Source organism: Eschscholzia californica, unplaced genomic scaffold (genome assembly GCF_041429995.1).
Source record: "Eschscholzia californica isolate CP2 unplaced genomic scaffold, dmEscCali1.0.p SCAF_4, whole genome shotgun sequence".
Taxonomy (NCBI): domain Eukaryota; kingdom Viridiplantae; phylum Streptophyta; class Magnoliopsida; order Ranunculales; family Papaveraceae; genus Eschscholzia; species Eschscholzia californica.
The window spans coordinates 19,565,643-19,587,377 of NW_028238461.1; the positions used below are offsets into that span (position 1 = coordinate 19,565,643).

General features: G+C 36.3%; 2 protein-coding genes across 2 annotated transcripts; one reads left to right on the forward strand and one right to left on the reverse strand.

Annotated features, from left to right (window-relative positions):
* Positions 1-5,334: 5,334 nt before the first annotated feature.
* On the forward strand, positions 5,335-12,330 carry LOC147543474 (protein STRUBBELIG-RECEPTOR FAMILY 6-like). Its single transcript, XM_086634398.1, has 16 exons — positions 5,335-6,437; positions 7,783-7,915; positions 8,010-8,081; positions 8,169-8,234; positions 8,360-8,431; positions 8,535-8,606; positions 8,801-8,872; positions 8,964-9,029; positions 9,121-9,186; positions 9,285-9,580; positions 9,722-10,005; positions 10,214-10,485; positions 10,675-10,810; positions 11,531-11,664; positions 11,765-11,921; positions 12,000-12,330. The coding sequence occupies exons 1-16, from the start codon at positions 6,353-6,355 to the stop codon at positions 12,138-12,140; spliced, it is 2,124 nt and encodes a 707-aa protein (XP_086490524.1). The 5' UTR covers positions 5,335-6,352; the 3' UTR covers positions 12,141-12,330.
* Positions 12,331-13,016: 686 nt separating this feature from the next.
* Positions 13,017-16,648, reverse strand: LOC147543475 (26S proteasome regulatory subunit 7A-like). The gene is made up of 10 exons (XM_086634399.1): positions 16,385-16,648; positions 15,954-16,035; positions 15,621-15,712; positions 15,425-15,502; positions 15,271-15,332; positions 14,671-14,815; positions 14,247-14,465; positions 13,924-14,105; positions 13,475-13,650; positions 13,017-13,367 (listed from the first exon to the last, which is right to left on the reverse strand). The coding sequence occupies exons 1-10, from the start codon at positions 16,466-16,468 to the stop codon at positions 13,210-13,212; spliced, it is 1,278 nt and encodes a 425-aa protein (XP_086490525.1). The 5' UTR covers positions 16,469-16,648; the 3' UTR covers positions 13,017-13,209.
* Between the last annotated feature and the right edge of the window lie 5,087 nt (positions 16,649-21,735).

Below are 21,735 nucleotides of genomic sequence, written 5' to 3' on the forward strand. Positions count from 1 at the left end.
CAATCGATGATTGACGACCGAGGTTTTCGGTGGTGAAGACGAGAGATTAGATATGACGATATAAAGAAGGAATCAACACACAAAGTTGGAAGATGCTGATAATTACTTATATATTGGCATTTAGGGTCTTATGTAAAATTTCGGGTACACTTTGTGGATCGTTTAAATACTAGGGTATATCCCGTGCCCTAGGACACGAACAGTTGTATCAATCAAATTTGACAAAATATTAACTTAGTGCTTCTATAGGCGTCCCATAGTACTGCTCTAGACGTTCTCACCAAACATGTCACCCGACTTTCCATATTAATTATTGCTATATTCTGGATACCGTAACTTTTTGTTATTCTACTTATTGTTTATTTTCTTTTGTTTACTTTTTACTTAAATTAGTTATTTTATTGAGAGAGAGAGAGAGAGAAAGAGAGATTTCACTTTTTTTTTAACCCTGGCAATTTTTTTTGTTTTCTTTTTCTTAAATTAGTTATTTTATGTCTAAGAAGGACAAGGTTATTTCTTTTTAAATAGGTTATTTTATTTCTGAAAAAACTATATTTTTAATTTTGGGAAGAGCTTCTAGACAATATCTTTTAGTAAAAAATATGTTTGTCGCAATCAGCATTTTTTCCTTCTATTTTATTATATTAGATAATCGACAATATATTTGAGACATTGACACTATATATACTTCACAAATTCTATCTATTTGTGAATTTAAGTCCTAAAACTAATTTAGGACCGGATTAAATGTCTATTATTAGGTTAGGTTAGGCTAGTCAGAGATTAAGCAATTTTCTTCTAACAGAACTAAAAAACATAATTATTTCTTAACCTTTTTCACATAGATTAAAAAAAAAAAAAGGATCCACCGACAATAATATTTTAATATTAATGATGTTTGCACCTAGAGGATAATTTGCTTGATCATTTCTATATATAAATATAATTGTTTTGGGTGATAACCCGTTTTCAAAGGTTGGAAGTTTAATAATTTATTTGACTTAGTGGTTGGTTTGGCGTTTGGACAATATCCATCCATCTCGTCAAGAAGCACACTCTATTCTCTTGAAGGCTCAGAGTCCAATTTATCAAATCAGTAGTTAAGAATAAATGCGTAGTTATGGCGAGAATAACGATCGTTCTCATATTAGAGGTATAACTCTATCACTGCCTTGTGGTTTGTCAGACTTTGTGGAAGCAACCAGTGAAATGGTGTTTGAGTAACCAACGTTGAACAAAGTCGTCCCTTAAAATGTTACGCGCGCCCCTCTCAAGACCAATTTTAGAGTAAGAATGTGAAGGAAAAGGGCACCGAACACCCGAAGGAAGGGGTTGAATATTTCTTTTGTACTACGTGGACCGTGGAATCACTGCCAATCTGCCCTTGCGACAAAATACTGGAGCGGGAAAAACCACTTGTTGCGTTCGTCTAACTATGATGTCTCTTTTTTTTGCCAATAACAGATAAAGCTTCAATCCTTTTTGTTGATTTTGCTTACTCATGCACCCAATTAAGATCAGCGTATGAGAAAAGAATGATTAGCTTTAGCCTGTCTGCCATGGGTTAATGCAGTCCGTTAGAAAATTCGAAAACTAAACTAGCCTAATGTTGAAGATCCGTTTAGAAACTAACTATAAAAGAAAACGAAAATAGAGAATTAAACTAAAGTTGAGGATCGGTTTAGAAATCAACAACAAAAGAAAAGGTACACTGGCTACCAACTATACCTTGAGATCAAGGAGAGTATTTGCACGTGAAAGGACGTCATATTCCTCGCATTCAAAGCAAGACAAGGGTGGATTGGTTGAATCAAGAAGAGAGGGGTATGTGATAGGAAAATAAGAACGTTATTATCCTCAAGCAAAAACATTACTATCATTGTTTTCTTTTCTCAAACAGACAGTCTCTATATCACAACTTGCAACAACTATTCAAAATCTACTCTCTACAACATCCAAATTTCTAAGATACATGTGGTAATAATCCAACTTCACTAATTGTGTCAAACGGGCCGGAATGGTCGTTCGCCCCACCTACTACCGACGGCCCAGGTTGAGGCAGGGCATACAACAAAGAACATGAGCAACCCGAGCCTGTTTAGCCATTAGCCTTGGCGAGTTGGCCCACAATTTTATTAAAAAGTAAAACTCGAACTATTCTTCAATAGGTCACAAAAAATGTAAAGATCACGGTCCACTGTCGTCAACACAGTGTGTTTTAGAATGTCAAATAAAATTAAAACAAAAATTTTTCATACTGAGGTAAAACAATATTTGGACGTAATATCGTTGTCTATTTTTCATACGATGTCAGTGTCATATGTTGTAATACAACAATCATGATATTATCAGTTATATAATATCTTCATAAATATACATCATGATACATATATAATGCATAAAACATAATACGAAACATATACATAAATATAAATAAATAAAAACAATGTTGCACCTTAAAACTGCGTCATTGTGTCTAGGTGGTGAGGACTCCCAGTCACATGGATAGTTCAATGTGATCATCAATGCTTGACCCAGAGATGTGAATCATCCAAAGCACATTAGCATGACTAACTCAAGTAACTAAGTGCCTGAAGAAAGAAGAGCCAGAGATTAATTTCTTCATTCATATTCATAATTGAGTCTCTACCAAAAGAGGTACCAGTCTCATCGTGGTGACTAGAGGACACCTTTATAGTTCACCTCTAATGCGACACGTTTCCTCCCACTTATATGTTCAACAGGATCAGTCGGTTAGAGAGCAATGCTATTCCTATTCTTCTTCAGGGGAGACAAAGTCGTCCCCTCTACTGACTGAACCCTTATTTTGGAGGTCTCCGTCAACATGTTACGAGGTAATCAGGTTTGATGGACCTTTAATCAGATTGCCTAGTCGGACCATGGGTTGAGCTTGAGCCATACATGGGTCAGATCAGGCCCCACCCAGTGGGCCAGAAGGTTGGCCCAACCAAACACACAGGCCAGCTTGCCCCGTCAAAGTGTCTTTTCGGATCTTACCCCTCAAAGAGACGGGCCAGGCTTGTCCTTAGGAAAACGAGATGGGCTTGGGCTGCCTAACCCTATAAGCAACTATTTGTTCATTCTAATTTGTCTCTCAATGTGTCGATATATAACAAAAGAATCGTGAATTTGACAGTAAGCAACAAGACGTACCAGTAAACCTAATACGGTTTTAGTCACAATAATTCGAGATTTTTGGTGTATGATGTGGACTAAATAGAGTTTTTGGCATCCAATATTTCTTTAGTATATGATTAAATTAATATGAGTTAATTCCTATTTGGCCCCCTACTTTGTGATCAGCTTCCTATTTGGCCCCCTTTTTTCTGTAAATTCAAATATGGCCCCATTTTGTTAACACCGTCAGTTAAGTTTAGTGGTTAACTCTTCTGTTTCCATTATTGCCCTTGTAATAAAAGAGATTTTGGAAATTCAGATTTGACCCCCTTTTGATATGGGTCAATTGAAAATAAAATCAATCATTTTGGACAAAATTAGGGGGCCAAAATAGAATTCAATCTAAAAACACTTAAGATACCTCATCCTTCCCTCTCTCTCTTCCACATCATCAAAACCGGACACCTCATCATCTTCTCCGATGAAGGTCGCCGGCCGGCCAATATTTCCGGCGACCTTCAAACTCAAAAAAACAAAAAAAAAATTTCTCTCTCTACTCTCTTCTTCTTCTCTCCTTTCTTTTCTCTCTCTTCTTTCTTCTCTCTCTCTCTTTCTTCTCTCTCTCTCTTTCTTCTCTCTCTATCTATTTCTATCTATCTCCGGCGAAGGGGAGTTCCCCTTCGCCGGAGGGTCTGGTTTTCCAGACCGGGAAGGTCTGGTCGACCAGACCTTCAAGAGGTCTGGCGACCAGACCTCGTCTGGTTTTCCAGGTCTGGCGACCAGGCCTGGAAACCAGACCTTCCTCTGGTCAACCAGACCTGGAAACCAGACCAGGAAGGTCTGGTCGACCAGACCTTCAAGAGGTCTGGCGACCAGACCTTCAAGAAGTATGGCGACCAGACCTCGTCTGGATCTGGATTTCCAGATCTGAAAACCAGACGAGGTATGGTCGCCAGACCTCTTGAAGGTCTGGTCGACCAGACCTTCCCGGTCTGGTTTCCAGGCCTTCCCGGTCTGGTTTCCAGACCTTGAAGGTCTGGAAAACCAGACCCTCCGGCGAAGGGGAACTCCCCTTCGCCGGAGATGGATAGAAATAGAGAGAGAGAATAGATAGAGAGAGAAGAAAGAGAGAGAAGAAAGAAGAGAGAGAAAAGAAAGGAGAGAAGAAGAAGAGAGTAGAGAGAGAAATTTCTTTTTTTTTGTTTTTTTTTTTTGAGTTTGAAGGTCGCCGGAAATATTGGTCGGTCGGCGACCTTCATCGGAGAAGATGATGAGGTGTCCGGTTTTGATGATGTGGAAGAGAGAGAGGGAAGGATGAGGTATCTTAAGTGTTTTTAGATTGAATTCTATTTTGGCCCCCTAATTTTGTCCAAAATGATTGATTTTTTTTTCAATTGACCCATATCAAAAGGGGGCCAAATCTGAATTTCCAAAATCTCTTCTATTACAAGGGCAATAATGGAAACAGAAGAGTTAACCACTAAACTTAACTGACGGTGTTAACAAAAGGGGGTCATATTTGAATTTACAGAAAAAAGGGGGCCAAATAGGAAGCTGGTCACAAAGTAGGGGGCCAAATAGGAATTAACTCAATTAATATTTACGTGAAGGAGACTAAACAAACAAAAATTATAAATATATCCGTTGCAGTAGGGCCCATAGGGGCTGGGCTGGCTGTGTGTTAGCCTAACGGTCGGTGCTCATTGGAAGGGACCCAGGAAAGTGGCCTTTTTGGGTGCATCTCCCCGTGAAGTGAAAAGGAAAATAGAAAAAGTGAAGTGAAAGAAGAAGAAGAAGATCACCTTCACCCCTTTGGTGTTCTATTCTTCAAAGAAAAGGTAGTATGGGTCATGGTAATGTAACCGTGTTAAAGAGTAGAGAGAGAGAGAAGTGAGATAGAGATATAGAGAGATATTTTCTAAGGGAAGCTCCAAGGGTTGAACTTTGAAGGGAAGAAAAACTTGAAAACAAATTATTTTTAAGTCAATTTTCAAATAACTCCTTACTTCTGTTCTTTCTTTAGAACGGTACATTCGGTATTTGGGTGGAGGCCAAACCTTATTAAATTTTCACCAAAATATATACCTTATGGATATTTTTTGTGGTTATGTTATTTAACCACATGATTTATTACTTTATGTCTTGAGTTTTTCTGTCTTTCGTAATCTATGACTTTGACTCTTTTTTTTTCCTGAGATCAGTTATTTAACCGTTGGATCAAAGGTTAGTGCCATAGTAATATTTTGATTTTTTTTCGAGATAGAAATCTTGAATAGATATTGTAAGAAAATGTAAATTTAGACTTGTTAAAAGTAAAAAAAAATTTATAACTTATCATATGCCTTTAAACACATGGTAAATAAGACATGATGATCAACTAAATCTTTTGGAATTCTATTACATATTTATTTTTTTTCACCTTCATTATTTCTCTTTCTTCATCTTAATATCCAATTCTTGAACCAAAACTGGTAGAAGTTTTAGTTCTTCAATTTTCTTTTATCTTCTTCTTCTTTACCTTTTTCTTAAAAAAATAAATTTAACAAGTTCTCAACTGTCTAATCACACTAAGAAGAACCCTCTCTAAATCTGGCATGGCGAACCTATTCATTCTTCTAATTTCTACATTTAGGATCCAACTTTTATCATTGATAATAATAAGAACTGAATTATTATGACGAAGAAAAGTTCGATTTAGACTTTAGAGGGAAAAGAAAAGAGAAAATATTTTTAAACCACGGTTGGGAGAGTTCTCCTCCTCAAATCTAGTGAAGAAAAAAAAAATCTACTCCTAAATAAGAAGATGAACGCCTTCATCAAAAAAAAAAATAAGAAGATGAACGGAGAGAAATAACGAAGCTAACAAAAATAAATGACTATGATGTTAAAATTGGAACAAAAAATACTCTAAAACATTTAGTAGAAGAATTTATAAAAGGAGGACCAAACTCGAAGTTTGCAGGGGTGATCTAGAATTAAACCCCTTTCCATTTGTATTCGTTGAATAAAAATGTGTGTGGCTTGGCAATTTTGGATTGTTGTCCCCTTAGGTGCCATGCCAGCTTTATCTCCTCTGGGTCCTGCTACTCTCTCTCTTCCTCTCTCTCTAACATGTTTATATATAAAAATCATTTTTTCACGTCTAGAGAGAGAGAGAGAGAGAGAGAGAAATAGATAATAGAGGACAGAGAGAAGCTCATTGTGGAGGAGCTCAATGATGGCTGTCTGGGTCATCGTCCTAATCTCCATTCTTCAGTTGATTGCTGTTTCTGTCAATGGAGCTACAGATCAAACTGATGGTAATCACTTCTCTTTGATTCCTCAATCCTCTCTCTGTATTATCTCTTCCTGTAATCTGCATAAATTGTACCAGCATCTACTGTTAATCAGTTTACTTTAAGGCTTTAAGCTTTACTTCTATTCTTGTGAGTTCTGTTTGGGTATCTGAATCTATAAATTTCATATTGGGTATGACTTCTTTCAGGGTTTAAAGATGTCATTTCTGATTTTCTGTAATGATTCTGAATTGGGTTTAATTTTTTGAATATAGTCTTTATTTTTTAGTAGAGAAGATTAATTTCTTAATCAAAGGCTATTTGATCTCTCAAATGATTCATTTTCTACTTCATGTGTGTGGGTGGGTGGGAATTGTGTTCTTTATATCCCATTCTATTCATATCAATTTGAAGGTTTTAGATTAAAAATGAAAACTTTTGTTTGGTAGGGTTAGGAAGTCAATGTGTTCTTTTCTTCGATTTAACGGTGATCAGCGTTTGGTTACGGATGTTTTTCGTGCTTATTCTTACATATTCCAGGTTCCGTTTTAGTAGATTTTAGTTCATTGATACAAAAATGGCAGATCTCTTTTGTTATAAGAGAAAAATGACTCCCAAAAGGTGATATTTTTCTTAAAAAAGTGGATTTCTACTCATAATTTTTGGTAAATACGGTAACTCATTGGTCGATGTATCACAAAATTGATTGTGTGGACTTTTTAGAGACATGGACTACATCAAAATAGTGATTATATCATATGGCATGGATTGGATATATCAAGGATGGGATAAGCACATGAAAGGTTGATAGCTTCCGTAGATGCAATGAGAAAGACCCGTAAAGGCCATGATAAAGAATTCTAAAGGCCATGAAACGAACTTACTACCTTTACTTTATAGTTTATTCTATATCCCTAAAAATTACATGGGATCTTTTTAAAAAAAATGTACATGGGGTAGATCAAGAATGTGAACCACAGGCCCCGGGAATGTTGGCACAACCTCTTGAAATTTAGAGGGATGCACACCTGTTAAGCTATAAGGCCGATTGTATGATGTGGAGGCTTCTTTAGATAGGTAAGAACCCTAATTTGCATCGAAGACGAGAAAATATATGGTTGGACGGCAGTCCCGTGACCGTGTCTTCATGTTAAGATTTTTTGGAGGGTGACATATCCTTTTTTAACCATCTATAAGAACAAAACACTAATATTGTTGTTTGACCAAGAAATTGTGACTTTTTTATTTCTTGATCAAGAAATTGTGACTTCGAATTTCAATTTTAGGATCGTTATAAGAATCTATACCAACTACACATCAACCAGAGACGATTCTATGCTGACACTGTGTTGGCATGTTTAATCCACAGCTGCTGCTCTTAAGATGATGTACGCAGGCTTAAATTCACCATCTCAATTAACGGGTTGGAGCTCAAATGGTGACGATCCATGTGGGCAGTCCTGGAAAGGCATTACTTGCTCTGGCTCGTCAGTAACACAAATGTAATGCTCATCCTTCTTCCTTATATTTATGATGCTTATAGCATCCAAAGCTGTTGCTTTTCCTGACGTACTTTATTATATTGCATTCGAACAGAAAATTATCTGGTCTTCAACTTTCTGGGTCAATGGGATTCCAGCTGAATAATCTTGCTTCATTGACCGACCTGTAAGCACCAAAGTTCTTTGAGATGTTATAGATTTATAATTTGGTTTTTATGTTATCCCACTGATGTGATTCCTCAAAACCATGCAGGGACTTGAGTAATAATTTTCTTGGAAACCAAATACCATATCAACTACCTCCTAAAGTTCAGCGATTGTAAGTTCTCGAAGGGAACACATTCATTCAGTTGTACGATATCTTTAGTAGAATAAACAAACTTATCTTTCCTCTCTTGTCTTTCTTTTGGATAAACTAACAAGAGTCTAATATCTTTTCTGCAGAAATCTTGCCGGAAATTCCTTCAATGGAGCCGTTCCCTACTCCTTAGCTGACATGACATCCCTTAAATACATGTGAGTAAAATTTATATGTTCTTTTTGTCCACTTTATTGTGCAACTTATAGTTTAATAGACTTTGAAGTTTGAACTGAACTCTCTAATTGCCGGCGTGTGTAGAAATTTAAGTCATAATCAGCTGCAAGAACAACTCGGTGATATGTTTGTAAAGCTTTCAGATCTCGCCACATTGTAAGCTAATTCCACAAGATTTCCTTTTCCAGGCATCCATTATTATTCCAAATTATACTCCTAATTTTCTGTTTTTACTTGAACCTAGAGGACTTTATTATACTAAACATATCTATAGTGAGTATTGTTCTTATAGTTTATATTTTAACAAAATCAATAATAATTATAATAATAATCTCGTTCATGTCATTCAGGGATCTCTCTTTCAATTCCCTGACAGGAAATCTTCCGCAGAGTTTTAGTTCCCTTTCGAGCATGACCAACATGTAAGTTAAATGACATATGATCTTCTCTCTGGTTAAATTTTTTATTTTTACTCTCGCTCCTTTCAATTTTAGCTTATTAATCATCTTTCAGGTATTTGGAAAACAACAAGTTTACGGGCACCATTAATGTTCTTGAGAGTCTTCCCCTTGACAACCTGTAAGAGCTCTTCACGTTAATTTCATCAAGCACATAATATCTATCTATCTCTTTACATCACTTAAATATTCCACTTTACCATTTTTCTCAGGAATGTTGAAAATAACCAATTTACTGGTTGGGTTCCCGGGCAGTTGAAACGCATAAACAATCTCAAGTGAGCATTTTATAGAACCATGAGCAGTTGTTTTCTTTAATACTTAAAGAGGACATTGCAGTAATTGGGATCTCTTCTTTGTGATTATAATTCTGTAGGACCAATGGTAACTCGTGGAGCTCAGGTCCTGCACCGCCACCTCCACCTTATACACCTCCACCCCAGCGCCCAAACCGAAACCACAAATCCAGTGACAATAATAGCCAATCTGATGGAGGTAAGAAAAAATCAGGCATAGGAGGAGGAGCTATAGCAGGAATATTGATATCTCTTTTGGTTGTTGGAGCCGTTGTGGCATTCTTTATTATGAAGAGGAGATCCAGAAAGTCCACAGATATCGAAAAGCTTGAGCAGGATCGACCATTTACACCTCTTGTTTCAAACGAATTTAAAGGTAATCTACATTCCATAACTAGACCATTAGGCTATATGTCTTATACATGGATTTGTCTAATGTATGATCAATCTAAGAGTTTGACCCTTATCACTTGTATTGGATACTTGTTTATTTTTATTACTTCTGTTATCATCGCAGAGATGAAGTCTGTTCAGGCTTCGTCAGAAGCCGACACAAAAACATTTGAAGCTCCTGCAGCATTAAATCTTCGACCTCCACCTATTGATCGGACCAAATCATTCGATGATGAGGAGTTCTCCAACAAGCCTATTATTCGCAAGAAACCTAATACGACTCCTATTAGTTCCACGGTTTACTCAATAGCTGACTTGCAGATGGCTACAGCAAGCTTCAGTGTAGACAACCTTATTGGGGAGGGCTCTATTGGACGTGTTTATCGGGCTCAATTTGATGATGGAAAGGTAATGTCTTTTCCTTGATTCTTATGACTCTCATTTTCACAATTTCACTGCATCACTGAAATTAACTCTCTGTTTTTTCTTTGCGGGAAATTGTTCCTTTTCTTGGCCACTTTTAAATTGTCCTCTGTGAAAATGATAACGTAACTTGGTGATTCTTATGTAGTTGTATAAATGTCTAACTTTATATCTTCTCGTGGGCACTTTATAGGTTCTGGCTGTGAAGAAGATAGATTCATCTGCTTTACCAAACCAATCATCAGGAGATTTCTTGGAGGTGGTCTCAAATATCTCACGATTACATCATGCAAATGTGACTGAGCTGGTGGGATATTGTTCCGAGCATGGACAACACCTACTAGTCTACGAGTTTCACAAGAATGGTTCACTTCATGACTTTTTGCACCTCTCGGATGAATACTCTAAACCATTAACATGGAACACCCGCGTCAAGATTGCCCTCGGAACTGCACGAGCTCTAGAGTATGTGATTAGTTTAATTTATTTTTAAATTGACAACATCGATGTTGAGATCTGCATAGAAATTTATGACTGCGCTTTCCCTGCTTCACTTAAACTGGCCAAATATTGTGGTTCATCCAGCATGTTTGATAGTTATTTTCTTAGACTATTCATCAGAACTAACCTAATACTGATAAATGGACTATTCAGGTACCTACATGAAGTTTGCTCACCTTCCGTAGTTCATAAGAATTTCAAATCCGCCAACATTTTACTGGATGTGGAACTCAACCCTCACCTCTCTGACTGTGGATTGTCAAGCTTTGTTCAGAATGCAGATCACCAGGTAAAACTTCGAGGACCTTCATTGCTGCATGACTTACATTCTCCTGGATTAAATTTACAGAATACTGAAATATCGTCATTGGTGGCCCCCTCTTTTACGTATTTTTGTGTAGTATAGCTAGAATAATTCATCGTGTCTAGGTCCAAGCATGCCAAAAAAAAGGAAACCTTCCCTACTGCAACTGTCGGTTGTTTCCCTTACCTTATCCTCCAGAAAGTATTAGTGGCCTGAGAATTGACTAATTGAGACAATGGCATACATCAGGATACTTTTGTCTGATACTCCCAATCTCTTCAGTGGGTATAATATGTGAGTTATAGTCGTATGACAATAATATACTTAGGTGCTGTTGTTTGATACTTACAATCTCTTCTGTGGGTGTAATTTATTGTGTGTGTGTGTGTGTGTATATATATATATATGTATATCTTGTGTTTATTTGCGCAAAATTTGTTAAGATTGGTTGGTTTCGATAAAATACATCTTTAGGTTAATGTCCTTTGTTTATGACGTACATAACAGGGTTGAGTCCAAAGATAAAAAATGCAAATAAAACGTAAATGATTTAAGAACCAACACATGAAAATATACCTCCATCTATATGTCTGTTTTAGCCAAAAAAAGAAACCTTGTACTAGGTCAGATATAGTGCAGCTCGAATATTTACATGATAAATTTGGCTTGGCACTTAATATTATTCCCCTCGAATTACTTCTTCAGGGTTCGGACAACTCAGGTTCTGGATACAGTGCACCAGAAGTTGCCATGTGTGGTCAATATACTCTGAAGAGTGACGTTTACAGCTTTGGAGTGGTCATGCTAGAGCTCCTAACTGGTCGTAAACCTTTCGACAGGTAAAGTAATCATTATCAATAGACCCTTTGGTTTCCCTATATATCTTCCTCAAGTAGTTTCTGTGTTCTTTAAAATTAATATGGTGGATGATCCTGACAGCTCAAGGTCAAGATCTGAACAATCTTTAGTTCGATGGGCAACACCTCAACTTCACGATATTGATGCACTGGATAAAATGGTTGATCCCGGACTCGAAGGAATGTACCCTGCTAAATCTCTATCTAGGTTTGCCGATGTGGTTGCCCTTTGTGTTCAGGTAATATATTCTCTCTTTAGTATGGATATAAATGTGGAATGCCTTCTCAATTTCTCATAAAATAATGATTTTGAACAGTCGGAGCCAGAGTTTCGACCACCGATGTCAGAGGTGGTAGAGGCATTAGTACGACTAGTGCAACGAGCGAACGTGAGTAAAAGGAATCTCGGAGATGACCGACGATTCAACAACCCAGATGTGCAGGACGATATGTTTTGAGAATCCATATAAGCATTTTAATATCTTCTTTATTTATTGATGTTTGTGTATACATAAAGAGGAGTTTTTCCTGTGTTATTTACTGCAGATATATTGGAAGTTTTGTGTATTATTTGTTATTTATAGTGACACCCAACAGATGAAGTTACTTGATGTTTGCTTTGGTATCAGGCGATTAAGCATTTTTTTTCGTTATGTTCTAACTTTTCACGATCTTACCTCCTGATTCACCAACAAAAATCTTATAGCCCACTCAGTAAGCTGAAATTCTTTCTAACGGTTAGTATTTTTATTTACGAGGTTAATTTCATTCCTTCAGAATGATTATTTTGCTGACTCGTCTGAATAGCTGGTTTGAAATTAGATCTATTTTAGACGGGCTTCATTCCTTCAGAATGATTATTTTGCTGACTCGTCTGAATAGCTGGTTTGAAATTAGATCTATTTTAGACGGGCGAGTTAGTTTTGGACAAACGAAAAAAACAAAAAAAAAGTACCACACAAGAATGAAAATAAAAGGTAACCAGATCCTGATATAAGGTGTTCGTCGTCTATCTAATTAGGTCAAGTTTTTTTTAGACCCACGACCGCAATCTAATCACTTCAAGAGCTAGTATTGCCATGCCGTATCACCCGCATCACATTGACCACCACTACTATCATATGCTTGGAGTGTAAAGTTAAGCCACTCTCCACCACATCCGAAGATGCATTGATTACCAACAGGAAATCAAATTGAGGTAAACCTGCAGTAATATTAAGTGCATAACAAGGTTAGGCGCAAATATTCTTCAACTCAGAATGATTATCGATCTTGGGATATCAAACTAGATTAATATCCCAGATGAAATGTGATAAGATGTCAGCAGAAACGACTAAAACAGAAATAATATGATATTTCAATTTGTTAATATTTGATGATATCCTCATTTAGTTCAAGATAAAAGGAATTTCTAATCCAAACGTGATAAAATGAACAAAACAAAACAAAACAAAGTACACCGATTAAAACATTCACCGGAATGAGGTTGATAACACATTAGTGTGCAAGGTCATAACCAGAAAGTTACTAGTTGTAGACCATGTATTTTGGAGTTGCACTGAACTTCTGGTATCCCTTGATCACCTTGTTCACTGCATCTAAGAAATCTTTCTCTGTTACTGTCTTCCTCCTTGCCCTAATTGCGTACATTCCTGCCTCTGTACACACACTTCTTATGTCCGCTCCTGATTCATCAAACACATACATTTTTTAAATTGCTAAAAAACCGGTGAAAATTCTAACACGTCTCTAGAAAAGATACGTTTCTCGAAAGCAAAAGAACAATACTTACCAGTTGAATTTGGGCAAAGTCGAGCTAAGAGCTCAAACCTGATGTCTCTTTCACAATTCATTGTTCTTGTATGGATCTTGAATATCTGGGTCCTGCTCTCTAAATCAGGCAACCCAAACTCAACTTTTCTATCTAACCTTCCCGGACGTAGAAGAGCTGGGTCCAGAGTGTCAGGCCTGCAACAAAATTCGATACATATTAAAAAATTAGGCATAAACATTTATGATGAAACCAAACCAAAATGCAGTTCAAATGACTTTTCACGGACATTTTCCTTTTCATGATTCAAAATTTCAACCAAGAATTCGGAACAATAGAGACAAATGGCCCTTAGTGAGAAATTAAAAAGAAAATAAATTACAATAAATGTTTAAGAATAAGGACAATGGGCAAACTTTGAGTACAATGATGTGGTAACTATAAAAGCAAAAAACAACGGTCCTGCTAACCTGTTGGTTGCCATGAGCACTTTAATGTTCCCTCGAGCATCAAATCCATCTAGTTGATTCACAATTTCAAGCATAGTACGTTGAACCTCATTATCCCCACCAACACCATCATCAAAACGTGCTCCACCAATGGCATCTACTTCATCGAAAAAGACAATACATGCCTTCTTTGAACGAGCCATCTAAATGAAACGAAAGATATTTCAGACGACAAATGCTGATATAAAATCAAGCACAATGCTATTGCTGGAAGTAACTGAAGCGAACTGTAAAAAGAAAAATCATGCCAAAAAAGATACGCTGAAAATGTAACAGTTAATAACCTGGAAAAGCTCTCGAACCATACGGGCTCCCTCCCCAACATATTTCTGTACGAGCTCACTTCCGATAACACGAATAAAACAAGCATCAGTTCTGTTGGCTACAGCTCTAGCCAGTAAAGTTTTACCAGTACCAGGTGGACCATAGCAGAGCACACCCTTGGGAGGATCGATTCCAAGCTTTACAAATTTCTCTGGGTGAAGCATGGGCAGCTCGACAACCTGAATAAGTAAACCACAAAGAGGGGTTGAAGCAACACTCATTTTATCTAAATTCTAAGTCTAACATATCTGGTTGAAACAAGAGTTCCGAATAAGGTGATCATCTTATTGATTAATGTTGTCTGGTTGCTATATAAGATTTCCCCTTCCCTGCAACGAATACTTCAGGGTCAATAAAGATAATGTAAGTTGGTTTCAAAATTACCTCTCTCATTTTCTCGATCTGCTCCTTGCACCCACCAACATCGTTGTAAGTGACATCAGGCTTTTCTTCTACAGTCATCATTGTTACACTGGGATCAATCTTAGGAGGCAAAGGGATCTGAATCTGATATTTATTTCGGTCAACCCTGAAGTAGTAGGAGTTGGACAAGCAATATTCAGCAAAGAAGTAAAACTGAAAGTCATAGTGATATAGCAACTGCAAGTTTAGGACTAAAGCTTCACATATGTATTACCCAAGAGGCCAAGATAATTGATGAACTAAAGAGTAAAGATCCATAAGAAGACAAGTACAATACTGAGAAGAATCTAAGATACTTCACAAACCTAATTACAATGACAGACTAAAACTTCATAAAAGAGAACATTTTAGAACAACTATAACCACCATAACGAGTATTCGGCCTATTAGTGTACATTTTTTGGAAGTTACTTTTGATACTGATTTATAATGGCCGAGAAGATATATGATTAATGATTATCTAGTATCATATATGCTTCGTAAAAAAGTGTAAGTAGATGTAATTGGTTTTGAGATACAAAAGTAGAGGTAGAATCGTACAAGTCGTGAACAAAGACTTACCCTACACGCATGCCTTCTTCAATATCTGTCGGTGAGACTTTGTCACCCAGCCCAACAACAAACTGTAGTATAAAATAATAATTTGTTACAACTTACAAGTTTCTTAAGTTAATCCAAGGACACGGTACACGTAACAACTTGATGGAAGATATACCTTTGCTATTTGCTTTACATTTATGACATACTTCGCATCTTCGGTGTTTGGGTTAATTATCTTTGTGCACCTCGCAACCTAATTTCCAGAAGAACTAACTGTTTAGTAGCTGAAACATGTTTTCTTCTGGTAGACTCTACGATGAAGATACTTCATTTTGCAAGAAAACTGCAATGAACTTGTAGATCACAAATACCTGAAGAGGTTGTTCTTCCTGCATCATTTGCTTATCAGAAACAAGATCCCACTGGCTGGGTGCAGCTAAACCAGTGTCAGACTCCTTGATTCCTGGTGAACAAGCGAAAACCAAATTTGAAGTATTTCAGTATTTAAACTATATCAAAGTATCCAACTGTAAGCTCGAGCTTCTTAAGCAATAAGAAATTTAAGTAAGACACTCAAAATTCAAAAAAGTGGGTACCAAAATCCCTAGGAACTCATGCCAAAGACTCCTTTACAGCTCCAACAATCTTGTGCAATTTTTAAGTTTAAGTAGCACCATGTTTATTACAGGAACAGAAAGACGTACCAATCAAATCGTTGACATTCTTGGCCTTTTCCTTGATCTCTTTCTCGACAGTCTTTATGCTCGTCGAGTAAGGTCCCAGACCCTAAAATCATAACATCCTAACAAGATTAGAACTAAAAAAAACACAAGAATATGGTACTGCAAAGATGAAGCTAAAGGTATAACCCTAAAATGGGTACTGGGTATAAAAATTTTCCAAACCAGCAATAACTTGAAGTAATCACTGAAAGCTCTAAACTTAAACCCTAGTAACACAACACAAAAATAAAAGTCTGTATACAAGAAAATTTCAGCAAAATAATTGAACTGATTTAATCCCTAAATCAATAGCAACAAAAAAAAACCCTAGAAACCGAAAAAGCGACCAATGCCTACAAATCTGAGAAGCAGTAAACGGATTAAGTCATGAAATAGAGAGAGAGAAACATTACGTAGGTCTTGAGAAGGGCAATATCATCTTCATCAAGAGGAGGTGGGTTCTTGTCATTGAGTTCTTCTTCAGGTTCAGGAGCCATTTTCGATGTTAATGATTTTGATTAGCAGGAGCAATAATCCAAATCTCTCTTCTTCTCTTTCGCCCTTCACTTTCTTTCTATAAAGAATTTATTCAGATTTGGCCCACAATATTTGACCAACTTCCTTATTTAGCTCCCAATGTTTGGCCACTAGATTGTTTAGTCTCCTAGTTAACAATTCTGTTATAAAATGTTAACTATATGTTATAGTTTATCTCATAAAAAAAAAACTATATGTTATAATCGTATGTATATATGGCCTTTTAATAGTTATAACTCAATATAGTATCATAAGAGAAAGAGAGTGAGAGATTAGACTAACGTAAACCCCTTCGCAAGAAAGTAGTATAAACTAGTAGTTCTCGTTTATATTCATCGGTAGTATGTATATTTCAACAAAAAATATCACAGGTGAGTAGAAAATGTGTTCATGTAAGGGGTATATATACCTCCAGACCATTCTATAACGGGTCAACATAGTTTTTATTTGCATGGGTGAGTTGTAACACATGGCAACTCCTTCATGAAGTCAAAAGGGCCATCTTTTGCTTATTTACTTGGGCTTCAAGTCTATTCTTGAGAACACACAAAAGGGAAATGTAGAAAAAAACCTCCCAAAAATGACACCTCCCTCTAGTTTGACCTAAGGACTACGAAAATCCTCTTTGTGCCCTAGATATTGGAAACAAGAAAATCCAACACTAATCTTCTCCAAAGCTTTAATTTCTTGCATAGGGACATCTGAAAGGTTGTTTGGACCCCTAATCTCATTCATATCAGTAGGGGAAGAGAAAATCTGAAGAAAAAAAAAAGAAAGTTATCAAAGGTAAACTCTAAAATGCGAGTTTGATTATGCGTTTATCATTTTGGATATGTTGATTTTATTATTGTATTAGTGTTTAGAATGGTTTTTACCCTTTATAATTTTTTTTGCAAAGATTTGGATGGATTTATGAGTTTCGGTCTTCATCAGTTCGAACAGTTGAGTCAGATCGATTTGAAAGAGTTTTAATAATTCAGGCTAACCAAATTTGGTGTAAAAATTCAGTTCATCCCCAGCGAGTTGACTCCAATAACTAAGGGGTTGTTTGATACGTGGGAAATTAATTAGATCTGAAAAACAAGTTTTTCTGATGGGAAACAAAACCAAAATTTTCTTATATGAAATTAAGTTAGCAGTGTTTAATTAATGGAAACATAAGAAAATGAGGCAGGCTTTAGAAAATGATAGATTAAATTGGGCTTTTAGGTGGTGCCTTTATACTTTTAAAGAAAATGAAGTGTTTGAAAGAAACCCTAGAGGCTCATTGACAGGAAGAACAAATTGATAAAGAGAGATAGCCAATCAGAAGAGAAAGAGAGATCAGATTGGGAGAGAGAAAGAGATTCGTTTTGAGTTCGTCAATGCGGAAACCGTGGAGATTCGTTATGATCTCGTTTCAGTCTCTGGTGATTATACCAATCTCGTTTCAATCGAGATTCCTTAATGGCGAAAACCCTAGAATTCCAGATTCCTTAATCGCGAAAACCCTAGAAATCTAGATTCGTCAATGGCGGAAATCCTAAAAATCCATATTATATCAATCTCTGGTGATTATGCTAATCATATGGAGAAATCATCATTAGACAAGATAATCAAATTTAAGATGATCACAATCAAAATGATGTTGATGATTATGAAGATGATCATAATCATTATCATCATCATCAAAGTGGAGAAATTTAACAGGAAATTTTCAGGTGAAGGAGAGAGGGCGTCTGATTGTGGGAGAGATTGTCGAGAGAGTGTGAGAGAGATGGGAGGAGAGAGAGAGTGTGTGATTGTTGGAAAATAACTTTCCCATATTTTACATGGGAAAATATTTCACTTGATTTTCCAGCCATTTTTTCTTATGAACTTCGGTTGTCACATTCTTTTGGTTCAATCAAACATTGAAAAATTGATTTTTCTGAGAAAATTGATTTTCCAACCTGATTTTTATCAAATGGAACTTAAGTGAAGTAAGTGGAGCTGAATTTGGCGAAATTGAACCGAAAAATGTTCACAACAAATTCGGTTAGACACCAACAAATTCAGCTTTAGTAACCTCACTTAGTTACTGGAGTTCAATTTTGCGAGGACGAACTGAATTTTGACTCAAAAAATGGTACAACCTCATTGAATAATATTAATCCAAATATTGGTCACCTTTAATCAAGTAGAACACATCAGATCAATCTAAGCTACACGTGTCCTTTTGTAGGTGCCTAAAGAGATCCTTGATGGAGCCATTAGGGGATAAGCCTCAAAAGGCTCTTTTATTAAAGCCTTGGCAATGGGAGGTCAATACGAGCTTCCTGGAAACCTTGAACTCCACACTGGTTCAGAGGCAAGCGAAGAGGCAAATCCGAGCTAGCTCTAGCAAAAACTTTCTTTTGACTTTGGAACTGTGGAGGGGAGGTCTGCATAAGTAAACTCGACACCTTGAGAACTGCCTGCCTCAAGGAAAGAGGGAAGGTGGATTCCAATCAGCTTCGCAACCTAAGCCTACTTTGGTCAGAGGTACAAATAAAGAGGCCAACTAGAGTAAGCTCGGCTCCTCGAGGCCAGATTTGTTAACCAAACTCTACTACGTCGCTCCCGCACCTTAAGGTCGAAAGTCATATGTTGTTAACAGTATAGTCATCTATCTATTTTGAAGGTTGTGTGCTATTGGTCTGCCAGATGCGTGGCTATCTGAAGGTACCCGACAAAAGCATCCATAAAACTGAGCAGAGCATGTCCTACATTCAAATCAACCAACTGGCCTATTGATAGAGCAGGAAACTATTATTCGAGCCAGGTTTCTTCAGGTCTTTGTAGTCGACACTGCATCGGTTAGTCAGTTCGGATAGAGGGTTTCTTTAATTACTCTAGACGCTAGAATTTTATCCACTTGTTTGAAGATCTTGAACTACTTCTTTGGAAGAAAGGTTTGCCTTTTATGCTTGATAGCCGAATGTTTTGGCTTTAAATTTAGTACAATCAATTACTGAGGCATCTAAGCTTGCTAATTCGTTAGTGTTGAAGGCAAATATGTCCCTATTTCTTTTCAAGAACTCCATTACCTCCTTTTTCTCAACCTCTATAAGTGTGTTACTCACGTATGTGACCTCTGACTCCACGGTCTTAATCATTGTCACCATCATGTCTTCCTAGATGGCTGGCCCGACTACCTTGCCCTTGCTAAAAACATTGAGAGACCTCTGATCGAGGTGGTATCATCTCACACCTCCATGGAAATTGTTTGTGAAGGAAATGTCCTTTGCTAAAGATTGGAATGCAACCAAATAACCAAAAAGGATAAGATGATGAAGATCATTATCTACCGTCACTTTAGGCTCGTTGCTCACTTGCGCTTAACTAGAAACCAACTACGATATGTGGATTCAATGGTTAATTTGCGGTTAATCGTCGCTCGGTCCTAGCTCATGTTATTGAAACCTTGTGGGGAATCAGAAAAATCGGCTTAAAACCTCAGCCCCTATAAGTATAAATTAAATTTCTATGAGTTTTTTTATTGTCATCGTTGCTTTTAATTTATCTTCCTTGTTTTTCTGGTTCTTGGTTTCAATCATGTTCTGTTATAAATTTCAGTTTGATGGTTATGATGATCATTGTCAATTGAATTAGTAGGAAGAAATTTTTGGGGTTGTTATTTACTCGACACATATTTTGGTTTTGATTATGCACTTCATAGTTAGTGATTTTGAAGTTTAATTTTCCTTATACATCCTTGAATTTTGCATTAGGTTTAGCGATAAATTTTAGTGTCACCAAAAGATATTTGGGGCAGTTTTCTACCATCACTTGTAAAGTTATTGTTTTAAAAAATTTATACATCTTCAAACTTTAATATTCATTTCTTGCAATGGCAAATATACTTTAAGCATGGACATTACTGGAAGTATGAAATAAAGTCACCCCATTCTAGTTTACTTTTGTAATTCGAAATTTACTATTAACTTTTGTTTTGATTTTGATGGTGTCGTATTTCAGGTCTATAATATCAGAAAGAAGGAATGTATAGAAGACTATTATTATGATTTCTCAAATGGGGAGAAATTCTTGAAGAGAATTTAGGACAGTCTGGGTATTAGAAAATAAGAAACTTTGTAGATAAAGGTCTGATGGCTCTCCGTTCTCTAACCTCTCTTTCTCTCTCTAATTTATTTACTCTTGCTTTCTCTCTTTAGCCTTCCTTTCTCTCTAACTAGCTTTAATCTTTTTCTGCTTACATGGTTGACTTTTTATCACTTAACTATAGTCAAGAATGACTTAACACTTAATACCTAACATATAACATATACCACATAACACATACGAAAGGAAGTAAGAATTTAAGGAGAGTCTTACAATTTTTAAAGCCAAGTAGTAATGTTGAAAGGTGGCTTTTAAACCAAATTTGAGTTTGGGCTCAATATAAAATGTGGGCTTGAGTAAATGGTTTTATCAAACTACAAGGGGTAAATAAGTAAAATTGCCTCATGAAATTGATTAAAAGGGTGTAGAGTCTTTTGTTTGACTAGTTTTTAAGAACAATCTAGTGAGAGAAAGTAAAAGGAGAATAGTATAGAAGAAACTTGAAGAAGAAGAAGAAGAAGAAATAGATCTAGTATGAATATTGTGTTTAAGGTAAGAACTAACTTCAAATCTAGTAAAATATTGTGACAAAACTTTGTGTGTTATGTTTATGAGATTGTGTAGATCTAAAGAAACTTTATTATATGAAAGTATGTTGATGTGAATCTTTTGAGTTTATTTGAGTTTATTGAAGTATATATACCTCTAATCTCCAACAAATGGTATCAGAGCCATATAAGTTTATCATTTCAAGATTTTATTCAACATTTTGAGATCTAGGGTTTGTGAATTTTTTTTGGGGATCTTGTAAGAAAATGTCAAATATGATACAACCTCAGGTACCTAGGTTAACTAAAGAGAACTATGAATATTGGTGTATCCAAATGAGTGTATTATTAGGCTCTCAAGACTTACTGGGATATTGTTCAAAATGGCTATGTAGAACCAACTCAAGAAGAAGAGATTATTATGAATGATGTACAAAAGTGTGTTCTTAAAGACTCAAGAAAAATGGATAAAAAAGCTTTATTTCTTATCTATCAAGGAATTGATGGCCCTACATTTGAAAAAGTGTCCGAAGCAAAATCATCGAAAGAGGATTGGAATATTCTCAAGAATTCATTTAGAGGAGTTGATAAAGTGGTAAAGATTCGTCTCCAAATTT

Coding starts and splice junctions, on each gene's coding strand:
- LOC147543475 (XM_086634399.1), bottom strand. CDS start 16,468: ATGGCTCCTGAACCTGAAGAAGAACTCAATGACAAGAACCCACCTCCT. Junction 14,816..15,270: donor GAAGAAGGCATGCGTGTAGG/GTAAGTCTTTGT, acceptor CTACTACTTCAG/GGTTGACCGAAATAAATATC. Junction 14,466..14,670: donor AGATCGAGAAAATGAGAGAG/GTAATTTTGAAA, acceptor TTACTTATTCAG/GTTGTCGAGCTGCCCATGCT.
- LOC147543474 (XM_086634398.1), top strand. CDS start 6,353: ATGATGGCTGTCTGGGTCATCGTCCTAATCTCCATTCTTCAGTTGATT. Junction 8,082..8,168: donor CTTGCTTCATTGACCGACCT/GTAAGCACCAAA, acceptor AAAACCATGCAG/GGACTTGAGTAATAATTTTC. Junction 11,922..11,999: donor TGGTTGCCCTTTGTGTTCAG/GTAATATATTCT, acceptor GATTTTGAACAG/TCGGAGCCAGAGTTTCGACC.